At 35.6% G+C, this 23,424-nt stretch overlaps 1 protein-coding gene and 2 long non-coding RNA genes across 15 annotated transcripts in view; 1 reads left to right on the forward strand and 2 right to left on the reverse strand.

The window, feature by feature from the left end:
• LOC108002050 (regulating synaptic membrane exocytosis protein 1) overlaps window positions 1–23,424 on the forward strand; it is a 128,922-nt gene that overhangs the window by 72,280 nt on the left and 33,218 nt on the right. For all 13 annotated transcript variants that reach the window (XR_009833409.1, XR_009833410.1, XM_017063433.3 and 10 more), the window contains 4 exons: window positions 4,012–4,213; window positions 13,436–13,614; window positions 16,209–16,277; window positions 21,367–21,491. Coding sequence is in view for 11 of the 13 variants with exons in the window: in XM_017063433.3 (XP_016918922.1) it covers window positions 4,012–4,213; window positions 13,436–13,614; window positions 16,209–16,277; window positions 21,367–21,491 (575 nt within the window). In the remaining 2 variants the exon portion in view is untranslated. The remainder of the gene's footprint in view (window positions 1–4,011; window positions 4,214–13,435; window positions 13,615–16,208; window positions 16,278–21,366; window positions 21,492–23,424) is intronic.
• The window catches only part of LOC114578078 (uncharacterized), a 91,572-nt gene that overhangs the window by 32,647 nt on the left and 35,501 nt on the right, over window positions 1–23,424 (reverse strand). The window lies entirely within an intron of this gene.
• LOC133667805 (uncharacterized) lies at window positions 16–11,930 on the reverse strand. Its single transcript, XR_009833411.1, has 2 exons — window positions 11,668–11,930; window positions 16–4,218 (listed from the first exon to the last, which is right to left on the reverse strand). It is a non-coding gene; the product is annotated as an uncharacterized LOC133667805 (long non-coding RNA).

The raw sequence follows: 23,424 nt of genomic DNA on the forward strand, positions 1-23,424 counted from the left end.
AATCGTAGATTGTGATGGAATTATTATTTAATTGATTTATTATCGAAAATTATTTAGATTTTCAAATTGAATCATTGATATCAGGTATTGATAGAAATGCGTAGAGTAAAGGTTTATTTCGTTGTATTCTTTTCATTCGCGAACCTTGGAAATCTTAGATTGTGATGGAATTATTAATCAATTAATCTATTATCGAAAATTATTTAGATTTTGTTCGAAAACGGATCGATTTAATTATTAGGTATCCATAGAAATACGTGGAGTAAAGGTTTATTTCGTTGTATTCTTTTCAGTATATTCGCGAACCTTGGAAATCTTAGATTGTGATGGAATTATTAATCAATTAATCTATTATCGAAAATTGAATCATTGATATCAGGTATCCATAGAAATGCGTGGAATAAAGTTTATTTCGTTGTATTCTTTTCTTCTGTTCATTCGCGAACGTTACGAAAATCATAAGTTTTCGAAAATAATGCGATGGATGTCATAGGATTTGGAATTTTCCCTCTGTTGATTAATTGATCGATCCATTATCGAAAAGTATCTAATTGAAACATTGATATCAGGTATCCATAGAAATGCGTGGAATAAAAATTTATTTAATTTTATTCTTTTTTTTTTGTTCATTTACGAACGTTGAAAATCGTAGGTTTTCGAAAACGATGCGATAGAAATCGTTCGTGTTATAATTTTGTTCGTGTGCCGGTCAATCAATCAATCCATTATCGAAAAATATTTAGGTTTTGTTCGAAAAACGGATCGATCTAATTGAATCATCGATATTAGATATCTATAGAATCATGTGAAAGAAAGATTTATTTATTATTATCGTTGGTAATTAATTAATTTATCGTTGAAAATTCTAGATTGCGATGGAATCGTCAATTAATTAGTCCATTATCGAAAACTATTCAGGTTTTGTTCGAAAACGGATCGATCTAACTGAATCATTGATATCAGGTATCTATAGAAATGTTATAAACATTTATCTCGTTTTTCTTCTTTTTGAAATTGTGTACTCGGAATTTTTATCGTATATTCGTATATCGTTCGTTAATTAATTAATCCATTGTTGAGAATGTATGCGATGCGGAACGGTGTGGATTTTGTTTTTTAACGGGAGCAATATCAATTCATATCAAAGTAACAAAGCAAATATAACCGTTCAAACAATGAAACATTCGGACAGCAACTTATGCGGATAATAGAACGTTTGGATAATAGGTGTTTGAATAATGGATACTCTGCTGGATATAGATATAGTGTTTGCCTGTAGTTATTAAACTTCGTTTATTTATGGGCTCATAAAATTGCCGTTGTCACGCATCTGTGACATCAATGAGGACGTCGTATCGCGTGAATCGATACCGCGCATATATATCCGATAAATAACGATCGTATTGAAAAAAAATATAAGAGACGCGTTTTAATTTTCAAGCCACGGTTAAATACGATAATAAAAAAAGAAGATGTATTAAAGTCCTGTTCACCTCGTTTCGTTAAGATCTCGATTAACAGGATTATCTCTCGATCTCGCGCCGTTTCCATTATTTCTTTCGTACGAAGCGAAACATACTCGACGCGTGACCAACGAAAATTAATCGGAATGGGAAAGCGTGATCGGACGTTGTAATATTCTCGTTATAATTAAGTCGTAAAAATTGTACGAATCTCTCCACTCTCCACAACTAGCTAACTAATAATTTATTGTCAACACTTATCGATTTTTTGAAAAATCATAAGTGAAACGATAATTTGTATTCTCTCTATATAGGATAATAATATGAAACGAAGAAATATCTCGATCGGGAATACGCGACATCGTGTGACATCGTGTTTGTTGGACACGTTTTCATCGTTCGTTTGGAGACGCAGGCGAGCGGTATATCGGTATTTCGTGATTAAGCGTATTAACACAATTTTTTTTCTTTTCTCTCTTTTCTTTTTATCGGGGAAGGGAGAAAATTATGGATAATTTACGATTACCGCGGCCGCATTAATTAATTCCCTCTTCAATTAAACGGTGTCGTATGTAAGTAGTTGATAAATTGCAGTTTTCCATTAGGGTGTAACGCGTATCCGGTGAATGCCGATTATTAACCGCGTTATCCGCGAATCTTTGTCATTTTCATAGGCCGCCGATACAGATGAAATTAAATTTAATGCGACCAAGTATGAAAAGCGATAATTATTCTCATCGCGTGTATTTAAATATTTATATATCGTCCGATATTAACGCGTTGAATAGAGATATATTGGAAATGATGTCGGATGACCCATGATGACGGTCGTGTAATTAATAGAGGTGATTATGAAAATAAAGAACGAAACAAATTTTAATTTTAATTCCAAGTTATCGAGCATCGAAATTCCTTCAATCGAAAAGGTATCTTTAATTTATGTAGCTAAATTAAACACGAAGATTTTCGACGAATTAACTATCTTCTACGTATTTTTCCAAAAGCTATCAACTATTGCAAACAATAAAAAAACTTTCATTTTTTTTTTCCATCAATCATTGATTTTTTTCCGAAATATCACTCCACGACGTACTTTTGAAAAGGTCTTCGAATTTTTCGAAGGTATCGTCAAAAGAGATCGTCATTCAAATTGATTTTCCAAAACGTGACCAAATTTTGGGACTTTTCCTTGGGATTTTTCTTAGGAAAGGTAAAATAAAAAGGAGAGGGCGAGACGAAATTTGAACGTATGAGAAACTGTTCGAATTTTTCGAAAAGATATCTCCTCCTCAAGGAGATTGAAAATAAACGTTCGTTACAAATTATTGTAAAAAATATAGTCTTCCTGAACAAACTTTTTCCAAGGGAGAGTGGCCTTTGAATTTTTCGAAAAGATCACGCTATTTCTCTTTCTTCCAAGTTGAAAACAAAACATCTCGAAAAAACATGTTCTGCCAATCAATGACCTTTTCAAAATGTCATAAGCGCCATTTCTCACGATATTTCTTCTTCAAATTCAAAGTTTACTTATACAAGTTATTTACCCACACGATTCTTCGAGTATAACAGTTTATCGAGTACCACATTTTACCAAAAAATTCTCTATTTCAAAAGCTAAAAATCCCATATTCGATGGAAGATCGAAACGCGACGTTTGGTTCCGTTTCTTTCGCAAATTTGTGCGGGAAACTTTAATCCGCTCGGAGCGTTTTGTTCGCCAAGACGTAACGCGATACTTTTACGAGCGCAACACTTAAGACGACCTTCGACCATTAACGATCGACCATTCGATGCGATCCTTGGCGAAAGTCGAGTTGTAATCGAGTTTAACTTGCTTAACCCCCGCGCGGCGCGGCTCCCAGTTAGTCACATCCGTGTCCACCAGGCTAATTTCATCTAATTTCAACCGGATCTCCAACTCGAACTTTAATCTCTAATAGTCGAAATACTTTGTAACGAGGCGAACGCCGTTCGTAATTAATTCGTGCGCTTGTTAACCAGCCTCCATTCGAGACTTTAATTCGGTTTAAACCGGAATCGAGTTAAGGAGATTCGTGATCACGAAAATTGTTAATACCATCCTTAAATCGAAATTGAACGCCAACTCGGGTATCGACGATATCCCTCCTCTTTCTTTCCTTTCGTTTCTTTCATACAAATATTTATCTACACGCATGCAAATTAATATTACACTATAATCAGTTTACACAATTATTGAACTTTAGCGCGTAAATATTAACCGGGGTATTATACACGTTCGACGAGGTATAATAGATTATTACGTTAAATTATTAAAATACCAGCCAACCGGATCAAAATACGCAAATACAATGGACTTGACCGATCCCTGTGGGGCAAGAATTTCGAATAAACGAACGAATTTCGAAACGCGTCGTTAATTCGCCCGTTGAAACGTTGATTCGAAATAACGTGTAGCGTGTTCGTACGTGAATAAAAATAATTTCCGACTATGCGCGGAGATACACGAGGAATTAAATTAAACGAGTATACATATTTAAGGGAGGAAATTTTTCTTTTTTTTCCCCAGGAGGCAGGAAACCTCCGGAGGAAAGGCCGGCCACTCGCAGATTGTCGTTCCGAGTGGTGAAGCCGTACGAAGTCGGAGCCGAAGATGAAAGTATGATGAATTTGGAGGCGTCCACTGTGCCGGTCGTTTCGCCAAAGGTCGTCCCTCCGCCTGTTTTGGGCCCTGACGAGGAACGCCGCACCAGACGAAGGGGCTCTCAACTGTAAGCTGTTTTATATCGTCATCAGTGTCAACTATTGTGAATTCGTATATATATATATATTTTAATTTATTAATTTATTCGAACGATTTATCTGTTCTATTGATTTCAAATACGTGACGTTTTCGAATCGAATATTTCAATTTTTATAGAATTTCTAATACTTCTTTTATAAGTAGAATTTCATTTTTTCTCAAACAAATTTATTACGATAATAATAATAATAGAGAAAAGTTTTGGGCCCTGACGAGGAACGGCGCATCAGACGAAGGGGCTCTCAATTGTAAGCTATTTTATATCGTCATCAGTGCCAACTATTGTGAATTAAATTTCATAAAATATATATATATATATACGATTCTTTTTAATTTATTAATTTATTCGAACGATTTATCTGTTCTATTGATTTCAAATACGTGACGTTTTCGAATCGAATATTTCAATTTTTATAGAATTTCTAATACTTCTTTTATAAGTAGAATTTCATTTTTTCTCAAACAAATTTATTACGATAAGTTTTGGGCCCTGACGAGGAACGCCGTACCAGACGAAGGGGCTCTCAACTGTAAGCTATTTTATATCGTCATCAGTGTAAACCATTGTGAATTAAATTTCATAACAAATATATATATATATTTAATCGTATCGAGAACGATTCTTTTTAATTTATTAATTTATTAATTTATTCGAACGATTTATCTATTCTTCGTTGAACGTTATCTATTCTTCAAATACGTTTTCGAATCGAATGTTTCGATTAATTTTTATAGAATTTCTAATAAAATTTAGAATTTCATTTTTTCTCAAACAGATTTATAATAATAATAATAGAAAAGTTTTGGGCCCTGACGAGGAACGGCGCATCAGACGAAGGGGCTCTCAACTGTAAGCTATTTTATATCGTCATCAGTGTGAATTATTATGAATTCGTATATATATATATATACGATTCTTTTTAATTTATTAATTTATTCGAACGATTTATCTGTTCTCTTGATTTCAAATACGTGACGTTTTCGAATCGAATATTTCAATTTTTATAGAATTCCTAATATTTCTTTTACAAGTAGAATTTCATTTTTTCTCAAACAGATTTATTAGGATAATAATAATAATAATAGAGAAAAGTTTTGGGCGCTGATGAGGAACGCTGCACCAGACGAAGACGGGCTCTCGAGCTGTTATATATCATCCGTTTAATAACGCTTCGATGCGCAAATTAAGTGGTTTTCCCGAAATAATCTCCGTAATAAGGATAATTGTTGAGGAAGAGCGAGTGGAATATCGATTCTCTCAAGTATATGTTCCACCGTAATTTTAATCGCTTTCGGATTAGTTCTTTTATTTATTTTTTTTTTTCGTTCTTTTTTAATTAATCGCAATATCGATCTTGAAATATTTACAACGATTACTGCAACGAGGGTGAAGCGAGAGCGGTTTCGATGTACGAAAATTCCAATAGAACGTAACAAAAATTCGCGAGTTTAATATCGGAATTTTTTTTATTCCCACTAGATATATGTGTGATATTTTTTTTTTTGGAACAAGAGAGAATGTTCTTGTTCCAATAAAAATGTTGGAAGATAATGTGAGGCTTTAATGGGGACGGAAAAATCAATTCGTTTTTTTAAAAAATCTATTCTTCGTTTAAATTATTAAATTTGCGCGTTATCCATATTAATTTCTATTATCCTTTTTATATTAATTATTATCGTAGCTTGTCTGTATTATCTGTTGTTCGAGAGAAGCACGAAGTAGTTAATACTCATAATACCCGTCGTCTCTTGACAAGCAGACAAGCCATTCAGAAGATCAATAGGGAAATCCATTACAGGTAACAGTGGACATCGATCAAACGTGAGCGTGTAGTTAGATTAAGATTAATCTTCGAGAAATTACGATTCGAAAGGAATTTAATCCAGATTTCGATAAGTTCGCGTATTATTTATTTTTCTCGTTACACGTTCACAAATTATCACTCGAGATGTCTCTCTTTAATTTTATCCGCGACAAGTTGTAAGATATACCGTTCAAATAACTGAACAATACGAGATATTTCCTTCCGTTGAAAACGTGCGAATTTCCGCGGTTAGTTTTAATTAAGAATTCACAGTGAACCGAGTTTACGGAACAAGTTGCGAAACAAGGAAGAAATTAGAAATTGTGTCGGGTATTTTAATAAATCTTTATTTAATTCCTTTATACATCTTTTCCGGTGTCGAGATTAAATTTCGATCTCTCTCCCCGTAAACACTGTGAATTAAATTTCATAAATTTAAAATATATATATATTTAATCACATCTTATGGGAAAGGATTCCTTTTAATTTTTCCTAAATTTATTCCAACGATTTATTATTCCCCGTTGGTTTCGAGTGTGACTTTCTTTGAAATTTTATTTTTTCCCAAATAGATTTAGACCGCGAGCTGTAATAAAATACAATATGCGATATGTGTATCGCGTTAATTGTATTCCGTTTAATTATATACAATTAGATCCATTGTGTTTAATTAATAGATATTTATTTAATATTTGACGATATAACACATTTATGGTCGGTTATTTCCTGCTTTGTTGAAACGCAATGAAAATTCAATTCGACGTAACGTTACAAAATACACAGCAATACCATCGATTCGTACTAAATTGACACGTTTCGTTTCGTTTATTCGAATCGATCGCTATCTATCCGAAATAATCAACGATAAAATACCGTCTTTTTACTAGGTGCGAGTTTGTTAATAGGACGACAAATATCTCGGACATTCCCGTAAAAATATCGCATTACGAGATGCTTTCGACTTTTTTCTCCAGTCGATATATACGATGAAACGGAAACTTTGGCGTCGAGCACTGTCTACGCGCTCATCTCCTTTTCCACGTCCACAGAGATTTCCTATCCCCGAACGAAATATTTTCTCTTTGAAGAAACAAGATAAGAGACCTACTTTCAACAACTGAACTTTATTTCGAATCGAATGGCAACGCTCCATTTCAATTTATTAATTCCTCCAAGAACGCAATGCAACAGCTATCCATTCTTTGAACTCGAGGAAGGCAGAGTTTGTTAAAATTTTTTTACCAATGAATCCATCGAGGAAATCGAGAATTTGTGTCTCTTTCTAATTATTATTTATACGAAGTTGAAAAATAATAATATTTCTGAAACTTTTGGGACGAGATTTTTCGATACTCTTTGCACCTGATATTTTTCTACTTTAAAAAAGTTTTCACGTGAAAATTATCATAGGATAGGGATGCAAATGGAGGCAAAGGTACACCTCACGTTCAAAACGTTTGGTGTGTCGAGCCACGGTCAATAAATTACGAGGGATGATAACAAAATTGCACGTACCGCATGCGAAAAAAAATCATATCTTTCGTGGGCGAAACTATCATTTTCCACTTCCCTCTGGAACAATATTTTTTTTATTTTTTATTTACAAAGTAAATAACGACTATCAAATTCTTTCCCAGCGACAAAAATTTATAATATCTATGACAATGGCGTGCGTTCTCCCCCCTCGTTCCTAAACATTTCCATATTTCATTTCGAAAAAATTCTCCCAAACGAAATATCCAACTTTGCAATATTATCGTGTCATCTCGAGAAAAGAACCGAATGATAAAAGTGTAGGAGGAGAATCGAACCGAATCAACCGAGAAGAATATTTTCCAAATGTTTCGCCTATATAAAATTCCACCAATTTTTCGAAAATCCTCTCCCGATCGATCCTTCAAGTTTTCGAAAACAAGTAAAAAAAAAAATCGACGCGCGGTTAAACCGTTAAAGAAGATTCCTCGAGGCGGGGAAAATTACCACCATTTTCCCCTGTTAAACAGACCCACGAAATAATAAAAGCGGCAAAAAACTCGAGTGGAACGCAAACACGAGGTCCCCGCCACTGGAGAAATAATTAACGCCACACCTATGCAATCTCTGTGGAGCACACGTCCTCCCCCCCTCCCTCCTTCGCTTCCTCCTCGCTCCCCCTCCTCGCCCAGTGCACGGTTATCGCACAGTTCCGCGCGCATCCGTCCGAATTTCTGCGAATCCCAGACTCGGTTGGCAAACCTGGCTGTTATTAATAACCGAGACGAGGCTGTTCCCCCTCCCCATTTTCATTAGGTTCGCGCAAACTTACTCTTGGAGGGAATTACGTTAATCTCCAAGACGGGGAGGTTACAGCGGTTTCTACAATAAGGGTTAATTGGACAAAATTATTTTTCTTCCCCCGGTTTTCAGCTCATTACCGCTTTGCTCATTGAAAACGTGTAACGTACAAAAATATGATTGGACGCATAAAGGAAGTTAACATCGAGTTTAATTAGAATAGAAAAGGGAGATACGCGGAGATAACCGGCAGAAGTAGCGGTTAACTTGGAAAGCGATGGACGAACATACGAGAAAAGTCTGTGCGTCCTTTGATTTTCGAAGTGAAAATTCGGATCGGATCATTTTTATATTTAGTGTAGTTTAGATATCCAATTTTTTTTATAGTATCCAGTATTATTTGAGTATTATTTAAATTGTTAATATATAATTCAATTTTAAATTAAATTCTATTTCCACTGTATATATATACAAAGCGTATTTTTCTAATTCAGATGACAGAACGTTGGAGTAATTTCTATCGAATATCGCGGTCAAGATAAAAATCTCTTTTAAACGATACTCCATTTTCTTCCAAATAGACGTTTACTTTAATCGATGCGATTTTATCGAGAAAGCAGCAGCCAAGTTGGCACAACTTGTTAGCATAACGACGTTCCCCGCAATATCGTGTACACTGTGTTGAACTCGTGATACATCTCGTCTCGTCAAAACGGTTTCGTTGGTATTTCTCAACTGCTCTCGCGGCAACTTACGCGGCTTGACGAGAGCGCTTCACTAATTGTGACGCGGTGTTAACGAATTAATAGACGCTTTGTCACTTATCGTATTTTCCATAAACGATACACGCGCTTCCTTCCGCGCCATTAACGCATTTGCCATTAAAAATCCAACCGGACGTGGATCGAATCGGACGATTTTTAAATAATCATTTTTCAAAGAGAAAAAAAGGAGCGAGGATATAAGTTCGAAAGGTTCGTCGACAGACAAGAGGAGAAAATAAAACGTTTTCGTTCCATCTTTCTTTTTTCTTTTTTTTCTTTCTTTTTTTCTACCTTTAACCGATTCGTCGCCATCGTGTATTCCGTATAATGCTTCAATCAACTGTCCCGGTTTTTATCGCTGGATTCATTTTTTTTTTTTCAGAACAGAACAGACTGAATATCTTCTATTTTATATCCCCCACGAATGTCAAACGAAAAACCGTGTAACACGAAGATTGCACAGAATTTGATACCTTTGTCCGTTGAAATATCACATCCCTCCACGCCATTATAGGATGCGGTATAATAATAAATTTCTGAAGGGATAATATTCGATTTAAGTTATTTTTCTCCGCGATAAATCCTCCCCTTTCGCCGATTACTTTGTTTTGCGGAGGAGGGAGGGAGGGAAAGGGAAGAATAAACGCGGAAAACTTTTCTAATTAAAAACGGAACTGCTCCGCGAAAAGTTTGAACCGAGGTATATCCGACTTTGCAACAACGAAAGATGGTCCAGATAAAAAAAAAAGAAAAGAAATCGAGATCGATAACGATCGCAATGGATCACGTTTAACAGATTTCCACGACTTTTTCTCGCGTTAAATATGCATAAAAAAATTATCGGAAATTTGGTTATCATTCGACGTTATAAATCAGCTCGATATTCGCGATAATTTTTTTCTTTTCTTTTTTTTACGAGTTTTTTTAAACTTGGAAAAACTTTGTATCGTAAAACGTGTCAAAAAAGAATTTAACACCCGAAGAAAAACTTACGTACTTCCCTTTTTCCCCTCCCCTTTTCTCGCTCTTCGATATCTTCTCCAAAAATTCGACATTAAACGAATTAAGAGAGCGGGAAGAAAATTGATCGCGGAACCGGGAGCAGAGATTTTGCCGTAAGACCGTAATTTAATGCGCGGTACGAACAAGATCATCGACTTAGGAAGTCTGTTTACGAGGGATTAAGAGAAAGTGTTGCTTAACGACGAACAATCCTCGACAAACACGAGAGGCGAGAACTTGTCCCTCCCCTTTCGATCGCACGCCCAAAAAAAAAACACATTTTTCAATTTTTCTCCAACCTTCCTTTCGAAAAGTTTGCCTCTCCTGGATTAAAATCAACGATTCCTCTCAAGAAGGGAAGAGGGATCATGAAAAAAATATTCCAAGAGTTCTCACCTACCGATTAAAAACTTTTTTCCAATCTTCTTCCTCCCCGTAATAATCCCACCGTTTCTTTCTAGCTAAACGTCGAAAAAGTTGGCGCGAATTATGGATATTACGCTTCTCGACGATCAGCGATTTTTCCCACTCTCCCTCTACCTCTCTTCCGTAATCATCCTCCCTCGTCTTTTTTTTTCTTCTTTATCCTCTCTTCGTCAACCACGCTTAACTACTCCGCTCTTTCTCCGCGTGAACGTATTCAAATCGGGCGTATCGATTGCTCGAACCTCGACCAAGCAGGTCGAGCAGAAACCACGCGAAACGCCCTGTTTCACTTAATTCAGCGCTTTTCGAGCATGAAACCTTCCCCTCCTCTTCCCGCTTAAGCCACTCGATCTTTCGCTATTCCGAGTAAGGATGGTCGTTTCGCGAGTTGCAGATTCGTTCGAGAAGCAGATTAATTAGGATTTTCAGGAGGAGTTAAAGTTCTTTCTTTCTTTTTCTTTTTCTTTTTTTTTTTATTTTGGCTATTTTCGGCCGTTTCTCCTTCTTATAAGATATTTTCGTATGGAACGGAATCGGAAATTGGGGATATTTGTAATCGCGATATCGAGGCAAAATTGTTGTTCGTTGTTTAAGGTTGAAAGTGTAGGTTTTCACTTAATATTCTTTATTATAAATACGGTACACGGTTTGATTCAGGTTGATGATTGAAATTGGAATTAGTTCGATTTATTTATAGTATTTCTATTGCACGGGGATAAAAGATATGTAACCAGCGAATAAGAAAATAAGAAAAAAATATTTTACGTAAATATTAAATATAAAAAGTTATAATAAAAATATGAAATCTAAAGTTAGAGTTACGTCGAAATGTGATTGATAAGGAAATAGTATTTATGAAAATATTCGTGTTTACTATTTGAAATTCGCTAGAGATTTTTTATCTGTGAGGAAAAGCGATTGTGTATCGGTCAATTCAAACGGCTAATAAAAAGAACTAATATAAAACAAGATTGAACGGGAATATAAACTTCTTTTCGATGTAATAAAGCGTTGTTATACAACATTCTTTTCTTATTTTTACTAAATAAAGATATTAAAGAATAGATTGTGAGACGATTTGATTAAAATAAAAAATATGCAATAAGAAAGGATATATTTAATAAAAGAAATAAAGATAAATGGTTACGTACATGTGGATCGTGCCGATGCCTTCCTTCTACTGAACTGCTTCGCAGTGTCGCGTCGCAATTCAAAACAAACGAAACAGAATCGAAACACCGATCCAATGACGTTCGATTCGAGCATAAATATACAAGAATATATAAATATACGTGTCGCGCCTTTACGTATATGTAAACAAAACGATAGTGATATAATTTGATTATGTATAATAATTTCAACGTTGAGACGAATTTTAACGTGAAATTTTTCGTATTATTTGAGAATTAGCGCTTTGAACGAATGGATTTCGAATATTTCGAATAATGAGAGAAAAAGAAAAAGAAAATGTTTTTAATAATTCATTTCCCTTCGTCAATACGATTTTTTTGAATCTCGTAAGAAATTCAAGAATGGAAGAATTCCGATATAAAAAAGAAAAATTTGGAAAAATTTGTCCTTTACGAAGTCTCCTCTTCTCATCGCAAAATATCGAGTCTTTATATATAAATACAACGATACTGATGTAATTTGATCCTGTATAATAATTTCAACGTTGAGACAATTTTACTATAAAGTTTCTCCGATTTTTTTGAATCTCGTACGAAATTCAAGAATGCAAGAATTCCGATATAAAAAAGAAATGTTTCCTCTTCTCATCGTATTAAAAAAGCTTCTCGTATCGTATTATTTGAAAATTAGCTCTTTAAACGAATGGATTTCGAATATTTCGAATAATGAGAGAAAAAGAAAAAGAAAATATTTTTAATAATTCATTTCCCTTCGTCGATACGATTTTTTTGAATCTCGTAGGAAATTCAAGAATGGAAGAATTCCGATATAAAAAAGAAACGTTTGGAAAAATTTGTCCTTCTTTACGAAGTCTTCTTCTCATCGCATAAAAACAGAAACAGTGTCTAATAATTCACGCATAAATATTCAAAATACGAGTCTTTACATAATTTGATCCTGTACAATAATTTCAACGTTGAGACGACAATCTTACTGTGAAATTTTTTTGAATCTCCTACGAAATTCAAGTACAAGAATGGAAGAATTTCGATATAAAAAAGAAATGTTTCCTCTTCTCATCGTATTAAAAAAGCAGCTACGTAGCTGCGTCTCTTGCATCATCTCTTGCATGGATTTGACTTTATACAATCACGTAATAATTGCTCGTTCTTCGATGATTCGTTGCTTTTCCCAACTCGTTCTAATCATTTCCGCTTTCCGTATTTCCTCTCCAAACATCGCGTTTCCCCGTTCCAATGATTTTTAAGCATTTCAATCGACACGAGAAAAACAAATTTAACTCGAAAATCTATAATTATATATTTGTTTAAGAAGATTAAAGTAATCCATCTTCCCATTGGTCAAGCTCGATTAAACTCAAATAGAGGAAAGCTAAAATGCACCTTCCCTTCAAATAATTTCGAATCGTCCCGATCCCCCGTCTAATCGATCGATTTACGCTGTATCGATTATTGAAACTTCGAATTTAGCAACGCGTTAGACCGATAAAACGTATTAACACGTGAAATTTAGACACGTAAAGCCTGTAACAAAATATCATTACATTCATATACTCTTCTCTAATTTTGAATAAAGCAATAAACGTTTGTCAATAATTAATAAACATCGAACAACTCGAATATTTCACTCAGAACTCTCCCCTTCTTTATTCCCTTCTCTTCTTTTAATTTTCCATTTCAGAACGACGTTTGTTAAATTATTTCCTCCCGTATCGCAGAGTACGTAGCACGTAGGCGTAAAAATGAACGAGCGACACTTTGATTTCAGGCCGGATATAAACGCCATAAAGGGATTGGCGTCTTCGGCCTCCTCGGCCGCGACAAAAGTCGCCCCTCCGTCGGCAGTGAACAGGGTCGCAGCCGAGGATCGTGAATTGGCACGGCAAGGAAGCCTCGTCGACGGGGAAAGCATCAAGATCGTTATCCATCACGCGGACAATGACATGAGTGAGTAGAGTAGTTTCTCTCCCGCTTAAAGTCTTTTTTCCCTCTTCCTTATTATTAATAGGCGACCATTAACGATTTTCAATGCTTCTCTTTTTCTTCATCTTCGTGTTTCTTCTTGTTCAAAGAATCTTTTTTTTTATTATTATAAATTTTGATTAAACTGTACTTCGATTCACACGTTCGGTTGTTCAGTTTAATGATATTTAATGATCAGTTTAACTACATCAGCCGATTTAAACCTAACCTAATGGAAATTATCATTGAAAAATTAATGTAGGAATAATGAGGAAAGAATAGCTTTCTTTAATATTTATATTTGGTATATTGAAACAACTCGGGCGAGCCACAATCACTCAGACGATTTTCATTTATCTACGCGATTCTCATCAGTTCTATGTAATAACAACAAATTAAATACTTATAACAAAAATATAATATAATAATTCGCGATGGAAAATTATTATTAAAACGTGGAGCTAAGAATGCGAAAAATATCGAGAATTGCGAGTAGATCCTCCTCCTAATTTTTTGGGCAGACATTGGCTCGAAGAGGATACTTGTAAAGACACTCTCGTGGCTTTATTCGCGCCCGGGGCGAGTTGTTATCCGAGATAACAAAGATAACTCGGCGATATCTGTCTCGAGGCGATCCTCCAACATCTTTTCGCAAAGTTTTTGCCGTGTTGAAGTGGTCGATGAGACTGAAATCGAGGATGTGATACACCGATATCGAGATCGGGAATGGTTAAGGATTGGAGGGGAGGGGGCTTAGAAGGAAGGAAGGAAGGAAGGAAGGAAGGAAGAACAAGGTGTAATCGAATATTCAAATTTTGAATCTGGAACGTTGAAGTTTGTTCCACGAGAGGAGGAGAGCTAGCTGTTACTCTGTCGATGTAATTAGAGAGGCGGATAACGTGATAATAAAGTTTCTCCTCCCGATGCTGTATCGGATCCTTTTAAAAATTCATAACTTCGTTTCGTAATACCTTTGACTGTTTGCTCGAATCCTCTCCGCATCTCCCTCTCTCAAAATAATTTTCACCTTTCTTTCAATTTAGTTTACTTTCTTAGCTCCCTTCTTTCCTTTTTCCTCGTTTCAGTTTCGTTGTTACTTACCAAGCATTAGTAATACCGGTAAAGATTATTCTTAGAATTTTAAGGAATATAATGGATTTTTACGTGAGTTGATAATAAAAAAGAAACGGTGTTAATTTTACATAAATAAATTCAATGCGATGAAAAGTGAATGTGACTCGAATATCAGATCTAAATATGAATGACGAAATAAATGAGAATGGAAAAGAGAACGTCGCGTGTTGGTAATTAAATGTGGAGGGAGGCCAAATTTTTGGAATTCTGTAAAAATTCGGGAAAAAGTATTCTCTCATTGGTAAACGCGTGATACGAGCGTTAAAAGAGGAATAAGTCCGCTTCTTACGTATATAGAAAATGGCTTTGTGAAGATTGAGAATGATATTTGAGAAAAAAGAGTGTTTCAAAGCGAACACCTTCGAAAACGCTGCGCTTTGTGTAAAAATTAATGAAACTGAAAGGAAGTGAAAAAAAAAAGGAAAAAAAGAAGAGAAAGAGTTTTGAGCAAAAATATTAAAATAATGAAGCGTGTGAGAGCATAAAGGCCTTAAATGGTAACGATGGAAAGAAATTCTGACAAAAAGTTAACGACGACTCGTAGTAACGGCACCTGTTTTGCGTCATTTTTCACCGCCTTCTTCCCCTCCCCTGAGAATTCAATATAATAAATAAATTACACGCCCATTTTTAACGTTGCTTACATTCCATGTACATTTTTTGAAAATATTACGTAGTTTCACGACTATAATGCTATATACATATATATATATTTTCTAAACAGAAAAAGTCAGAGAAAAAGAAACAATATATTCTATATGGCAAGTTCGAAAAATAACGTACGTTATTATTCTTTACGATAAGTATATCGTAGAAGAGCTAAAAGCAGGGAGAATCTATTTTCCCTCTAAACTTTTATCGGACATCTTTCGACAGAATAAAAATACCCGGTGGGAATTTGATGGAAGAAAAAACAAAGAACAAGGTGGACAAGAGATAAAGAAAGATGAAGATTATCCCGAAAGATAAAATTGATTACTTTCGACGCAATTTCCCACGGATTTAATATATGACGTATATGAAATTTTACAGATTCCTGGCAAAAAACAGGGATACGAGAAGCTTTGCCACCTAGGAAATTTCAATTACCCATTTCGAGAAGGAAAATTCAGATACGAGTCTCTGATATAATAATCTTTAGAAAGGGATAAGAATATTTCGCAATAGATACGATTCTCGATAAAAATAATAATTTCGTTCCATCTTTCGAAAAGGGACATGCCAAATCACTTTCTGCGAGAACGAGCATCGATCGGAAGTAGAATTTCGGGTATAAACGAAATCATCTTTACGCTACATTGAGCGGAAGTTACGCGTCTGTATTGTACGAAAGAAAGTACGATAATCTCGTTCCATTCTTTTGTTGAAAAAGATATATATATATACACCTTATCCAGCCTTCTAAAGAAAAAAATGTATCAAATACACTTTGTCGTTTATTGCAGCGCCCTGGGTGAACGCGAAAAGGAGAATAAAACTGAGAAGAGACCCGAGTTTGGACAAAGGGCATAGAAGTAAGTGCGTTATTATTATTTCTGAAAAATTTATTTTCAGATTAATTCTCAAAGAAGGAGATTCTTTTTCCACCGTTCTCAAAATTCTGCGAGCATTTAACGTACGCGCGGATGATATTCTTTTTTCGTTCCTCGAGCGAAAATTGGAAAAATTATTTGGAATCGCGAGAAGGGCGTGCGGATAATTGAGAAGAGACGCGGTGAAACCGGGCGGACACGCGAGATAAAACGACGGTTCATAAAGAGGTTGATGAAGGGGGGAGAGCAATGAAAACAGTTACGCGTAGCGCCGACAGGGTGTGCGCGTGACGTTTAATTACTCGTTGCTCTTTCTGAATAGGTTTGCTCACTTTTCACTCCTCTCGAGATGCGCGATGAATTGCTCGGCGCATCGAATCCTGGAAAATCGAAGCGAAACAACGAATTATATACCATGTGGGGATTAAAATTAAAATTATCCTTTGTACAGGATACGACAGTGCCGGTACGAAACCGATGAATCATGCGGTTTAATTCGAACGCGAGGATACGTTAAAATGATCGATTCGCGTCCGGGGAGATTCGTTACAATTTGGGAGCAGTGGAGAGTTTACAGCAACAGGGATTGTTCGAGGTTATAATTTGATGGAGGACGCCAAAAGATACTTCCATTTTCGATACTTTTGGATTTTCAAAAGTTAGAAGAGTCTTTTTCTCGTAAGATGATTGCCGAATTTAGAAGAAACGTTTAAAATTTTACGCTACGTTTAATCGCATTAAATATTCATTGTAGAAAATTTGTAAAAGTTTGTTCGAGTTGAAAAATTTCGATAGTTAATTGATGATTCAGCAGACTGGATTGAAATGAAAAGTGGTTACACAGCGCTTTCCAAACGAGTTGAGAAATTTATCTGTGATTTATTACAACGGTATATATCGTTAAATGAAAATAAAGTATATATTCATTGAATCGAACAATGAACGTTTTATATTTGATATATCGTACACAAAAGTCTAGTTTCAAGTACAATGTTTAAATCCGTCTTATTTTCTACGTATATATTTTCCTCTTTATACACTTTGTATTTACATTCTGCGGCTAAAAATCCACATTGATATTTGCGAGAAGCAAATTGTTATCAAATATTCCATTTCAAGAGTACAGAAAGATAGAAATCTTTTTTCCATATATATATGTACGAGACGACATTGTACAAAATTGAATTTAATGTGTAACGAATTCAAGTTCCTACGATTCTTCGATTCGTTTAATTCTACTTGTCAAAATATTCGGATAATTCGTTAATAAAATCTAATTTCATGAAATGTCTCGAAAATTAACGCGACGTCTTCTACCCTTCCAGAAAGAGGAAGATGGATAGATAGCGCAAGCGTAATTAAACTTGTTAATGTTGGCCGACAGTTTACACGTGTTCTCAGGGTTGCTTAAAAATTGAAACAGCTGGATGCTGTTTCACAGATTAGATTGCCAACTTTTATCTGTTTTCACGGTTACAATTAATCTTGTAGCACTTGCTTTTGAAATTAAATTAATCGTTTCCAAGGTAAAAATCTCATCCGAGAAAAAATTCTATTCCATGGAATTCTGACCCCAACAATTCTCGTTTTAAACACCTCCCTTTCGTCTCTACCTTAATACTCTTTCCTCCCTTTCCTTTAACCCACCTAAATAAATAGACTTTGATATTCGAATGGAAGATCATAATTTCTTTCAAGTTCAATTTTCTCACTTCTCCTTGCCGATTTGTTCAATAACGATTTCCTTTTGTGAAAATTGTTTTCTCATTTGGAAGGAGAGCACGAGATTCTTTCCAAACGTATATTATTATTCTCTTTATTTATTATTGTTTATCAATCGGAAGAAAAATATTTTTTTCAACCGTTCCCAGAGTTCAATCGTCATCGAGTTGAAAATTTAATCAACGAAGATCGACGAACTTTTCGTTATCTGTCAATTTGAAACGGATCGCTTTTCCTTCGTTTCCTTCGTACTATCTCGACAAATAATCATCTTTGTTCGAGCTGGTAGCGCTGTTCAACGCGAATTAATGCGATTGGCGGAGAGAAAGGGCAGAGGGAAATTCGATTTGGGGGAATCTGGGTGGCAAATTTTCGAGGGCCGCCATCAGGATCCATCTCATGGACGAACGTTAACAAGATGGAGGCTGGCTCGAGTATTTATCGAAAATCCCGTAGAGAAACGGGCAACCGATCAGATAATTACGCTGCAACGTCATTACCAGAACAAGCCTGCGGCTCCCAGACCTTATCGTAGGCCCGGTATTCCCACCCTGTTAATTAAGCCTGAATGACGGCCCTTGATTGGCGTTCTCGCGTCGACGCCCATCAAAACTGGTCAATTCTCCATCTTGCTCTATCTGCTCACCAGCGATCTACTCCTTCTTCTATTTTTCCTATTTGCCTCTCTCTCTCTCTCTCTCTCTCTGTTTGCATACGAATAACAAACCTTCCAACTTGCCTTTCTTCATTATAAATCCGCCATTTCCTCCCCGTTTCGACTCGTCAACTTTCCTACATTTTCGCCTCTACATATACGAATAATAAACCTTCCAACTTGCCTTTCTTCATTATCCGTCATTTCTCCCATTTCGACTCGTCAACTTTCCTACTCTTTCTTCAATTTTCGTCTCTCTCCACACAAATCCTTCGACTCGCTATTCTTTCCAAGTTACACACTCCTCCATTTCCCCTCTTCTTTCCGATTCGTCAACTTTTTCTTCGTTTATTTTTCCACCCACAGTTATATTTATTTCTTTCTCGAATGCGAATAACAAATATTCTTTCCTTCTATTTTTCCCTCTGCTCGCACTCTGATCCGTCCTTGCTTTCCCTTCTTCGTTCGGATCACAGATCCGCCATTTCCCTCCCCCCTCCTTTCCGACACGTCAAACACGCAATTATGACGTATTACGCTCCATCTCGTTTTCACGAACGAAGAGGAATAGCTCGGAATGGATGATGAAACGAGGGGATGTTCGAAGCGAAATTTCCGCGAGATGCTCCAAGATTAACGATTCCTGATTAGAGGAGGTTGGCTCTTTCGTTCCCGCGAATAGAGGACGCGTTAATCCCGCCATTACTAAGTAACGCTAGAAACATCGAATGGGATACGACCTGTTGCTACACAATACGCGTGCGTGCGGGCTTCATTAGCCGTGACGTTGGTATTAAATTAGTTCGGTGTTAATCGCACGCTTTACTTCGTTACTACGGACATACGTCAAGAGGAATATTCATTGTTTGCCTTCCCTCTCTCGTCTAACCTCGCGTAATCCTCGAGTGTGACTGAGATAAAACCGTGACTGAGTTTCGCTCGGCGATAATTCGTGGAAATTGACCGAACCATCCGAACAAATTAACGAAATCGATTCGGTTTTCTCGGTTTTAGTTATTTGTTATTCGGTTTTTTTTTTTTTTTTTTACGTAATTTTATGGAGTTTCGAACGGGAGAATTTTTCTTTTTTTTTTTTTTTTTATTTTATTTTAGGAAATCGATTCACTCCTCCGCTCATCGAGTTAACGAGTTTCGCTAGCGTTCTGCGGAATTTTTTTTCTAGCATATTTTTTTTCTTTTTTCTTTTTTTTTTTTTTTTTTAATTCATTAGAGGAACGACGTTTATATCATGATTCGTTTTTTTTATTACCAAATTTTTCCCACTTTTCGAATTTTTTGATTTTTGATATTCGGTAATTTGATTTTTATCGTCACTTGTTTCAATATAATAACGGGGATGATGTTTATATTTCGAATACGCGCTGCTCATCTATTCAAGGATACGTAACGAGAATGTTTATTTTTTCTTTTTGATTTTCCAAATTCTCGTTATCGAAATTTGACGTGTTCCCCATTCCTCTCGCCGATTTTTATCAATTTAAAAACTTCACGATCGGAAATCTAATATTTTTTAATTGGATCGTTAACTATCGCGTCTAAATATTTTTTTCCCCCCCCTCTTCCCTCCCTCCCCACTAAACGTTTCCGCAGAGAACGAAGTTAATGATTATATTCAACTTTTTTCAATTTCAAAATATTTAAATCATTTCAACAATTTCTTTCTTTTTTTCTTTTTTCTTTTTTTTTTTTTAAAGAGCACGTATCGGTTAAAAGTTATATTTTTATCGGTCAAAATAAAAGGCCATTGGCATTTCTCCGGACAAAAACCGTTTGTTTATTCAAACGTATGGTGAAATAGAAATAAATGAATTCACGGAAAATCATTTTGAAAACTTTTCTCGCGGTCGAGATCAACAATTTTTTCCCCCGTTGTTGTTGTACGAAAAAATTATTAGCCAATTTTCGATCGAGAAAAACAGACGCAGATTTCGCTCATTTCATTCAATTCCACCGTTCGTTATTTCCTTTCCGATCAGCCGGAAAAATTTAAATCGATAAATAAAATTTAACGCGGAAAACGAATTTCCACGAAAAATCAAAAGTAACGCCAGAAACCAGATTTTCCCCTTCCGCTGATATTCCTATCACCAATAATTTTGTGTATGCACCGATTTTTCCCGTCGCGTCAGCGATCCATTAATTCTTCGCAAAATTGAAATCATTGAAAACGCGATGGAAAAAAGGACGAAACGGGTTCGCAGGTGTGATGCACGTAATAAACGTCGTCTTGACATTTCGATGGTTATCGATCGACGAGCGGAGATCGAAATAGGCTCGTTTAATTTTTCAGAAATGATCGGACACGCGTTGAAATTCTCCCTAGATCAAATACTTAATTTACAAAGGTCACCCCCTTTTTAACTTTATCTTCCTCCTGTTATCCGCACGAACAATCCCGAATTGCGATTTGCGCCAAAACTTTTTCTTCCTTTCGTTTCGTTACGCAACAAGTCTCTTTCGTAGAAAACCTGAATATTTTTAATCGATCAACGATGATTCTTTTACTCTACGTGAACTTATAAAATATTTGATGATAAAAAACTAAAAAAAAATCGAGCGTTCGTAAAATTTTATATTTTACACCGGAACCACTTGGGGGACGAAAGTAAGTTTCGCGTTTGATCGTAACGGTGATACGGCCGTATTATACACTCAACTTATTTAATTTTACAGCCGCTGGTTTCGGTCTAAGGGTGGTTGGTGGTAAAACAGGGACCGATGGACGTACATTTGCATACGTGATGTGGACTCTGCCGGATGGACCGGCGGCAAAAGTTGGTATACAACGAGGCGACAAGGTAAGATCTCGCCCCAATTTTTTTCTTCTTCTTCGCGCCACGTTTGCGAAACTCCTTCGAAAGCTTGTACGAAAGCTTATTGTGACGTCGAGACTTTCTTCGCGAGAGATATATTTTCCTTTTTACTCGATCCGACGCGTACACAGTTTGGAAAATAGAAATCGGCGTTTCGATTGTCTCGATCGGGCATTTGGATCTTGGAAATAAAAATGTCTTGGCAACTTGCGCCCATAGAAACGGGTAACATATTGCAAGCGGTTAATGCGTGCGAATATCGACAACCATTCTCCCCAGCTGTGATTTTAATTAAGTTATCGACAGCTGCGCCCAACGCAAACGCGTCACGATCCTTCACCAAGAAAACCTATACGATTCTCGCGAAATCGTGCTAAAATCGTGTTAACGCATGATCGTTTAATTTAATAAAAGTAACTTTGTTATGTAAACAGGATTACATTAATTCGTTTCAACAGTAGTCGTAGAGGGAGAGAGAATTTTTATCTGAATCTTGCATCTCAACTTTTTATTCAACTATTTTTTCGCGTTTCGAAACTTCCGCGCGAAGCGGAAAAGTATTATTTTCCTTTTAAGAAGGGAAGTATTTCGATAAACATCGTAATGAATACGAATTGGTGCAAAAATTGCGGATAAACAACGCGCAACTTTTAATTTTTAAACTTAAAACGGGAAAACGAGGAAGAAACGCGGTGTAATATCTAGCTTGGGGCTCGAAGAATTTTATATAAATACATCTTTTATATCAGATTTTTTTTTATCTCTTCCTAAGAATTTATTTCTTATCCTGTTCCTAGATTTCAATTTCAAGATAGGAGGAATGTTTTCGCTCCGCCAGGAGACCACATGAAACAAAATCTGGAATAATTTTGAAACAATTTTATTATTGAACACCCCTTGCAAATGATTTAATCGCGATAAATAGATTATCTCGCGTATAAAATAATATACATTGAAGATTAGTCTAATTTAGGAACCAGTTTAATATTTTTTAAATTACGTAACGCGACCGAATTGAATTAAACGGCGGATATTTCAAATGTCGCGCATAAAATAATATCAAAGATACATTGAAGATTAGTTTAATTTAGGAACCAGTTTAATATTTTTTTTCCTCTTTTTAAATTACGTAATACGATGGAATTAAATAAAACGGCGAATATTTTAAATGTCGCGCATAAAATAATATATCAAAGATACATTGAAGATTGTTCTAAGGACATTAATCTAATTTAGGAAGCAGTTTAATATTTCTTTTTTTTTTTTTTCTCTAAATTACGTAACGCGACGGAATTGAATAAAACGGCGAATATTTTAAATGTCGCGCATAAAATAGTATATTAAAGATACATTGAAGATTGTTCCGAGGACATTAATCTAATTTAGAAACCATTTAATATTTTTTTTCTCGTTTCAAATTATGTAACGAATTGAATAAAATGGCGAATATTTCAGATGTCGCGCATAAAACAATATATCAAAGATACATTGAAGATTGTTCCAAGGACATTAGTCTAATTCAGAAACAAGTTTAATGCACCAATATTTTATTTCTCTTTTTAAATTACGTACGCGACCGAGTTGAATAAAACGGCGAATGTATCAAATGGTTATTTCGCCCTGTCACCAACGATACACGTACACCCGTTTTTCTTCGCCTACACCTTTTCACAAATTTATCCCTCGTGATCGTAAAATTGAACCTTCTCCATTCTCGAATAGTTGGCCATTAATTGGAATAAGCCTCGACGCGAGGTCGATTGATATTTTCCTTTTTTTACGAATTTTGTTTAATTAATTTTATTAATTTTATCATATTTTTGTTATCCGATATTGCTTTCCAATTTAGGAGGCGGGCCGCGTTTTATCACGGAGTCGACGGAGCATCCTTCGGACAACTCGATAACAAAAGTTCTCT

The sequence above is a fragment of the Apis cerana genome, linkage group LG1 (assembly GCF_029169275.1).
Source record: "Apis cerana isolate GH-2021 linkage group LG1, AcerK_1.0, whole genome shotgun sequence".
Classification (NCBI taxonomy): domain Eukaryota; kingdom Metazoa; phylum Arthropoda; class Insecta; order Hymenoptera; family Apidae; genus Apis; species Apis cerana.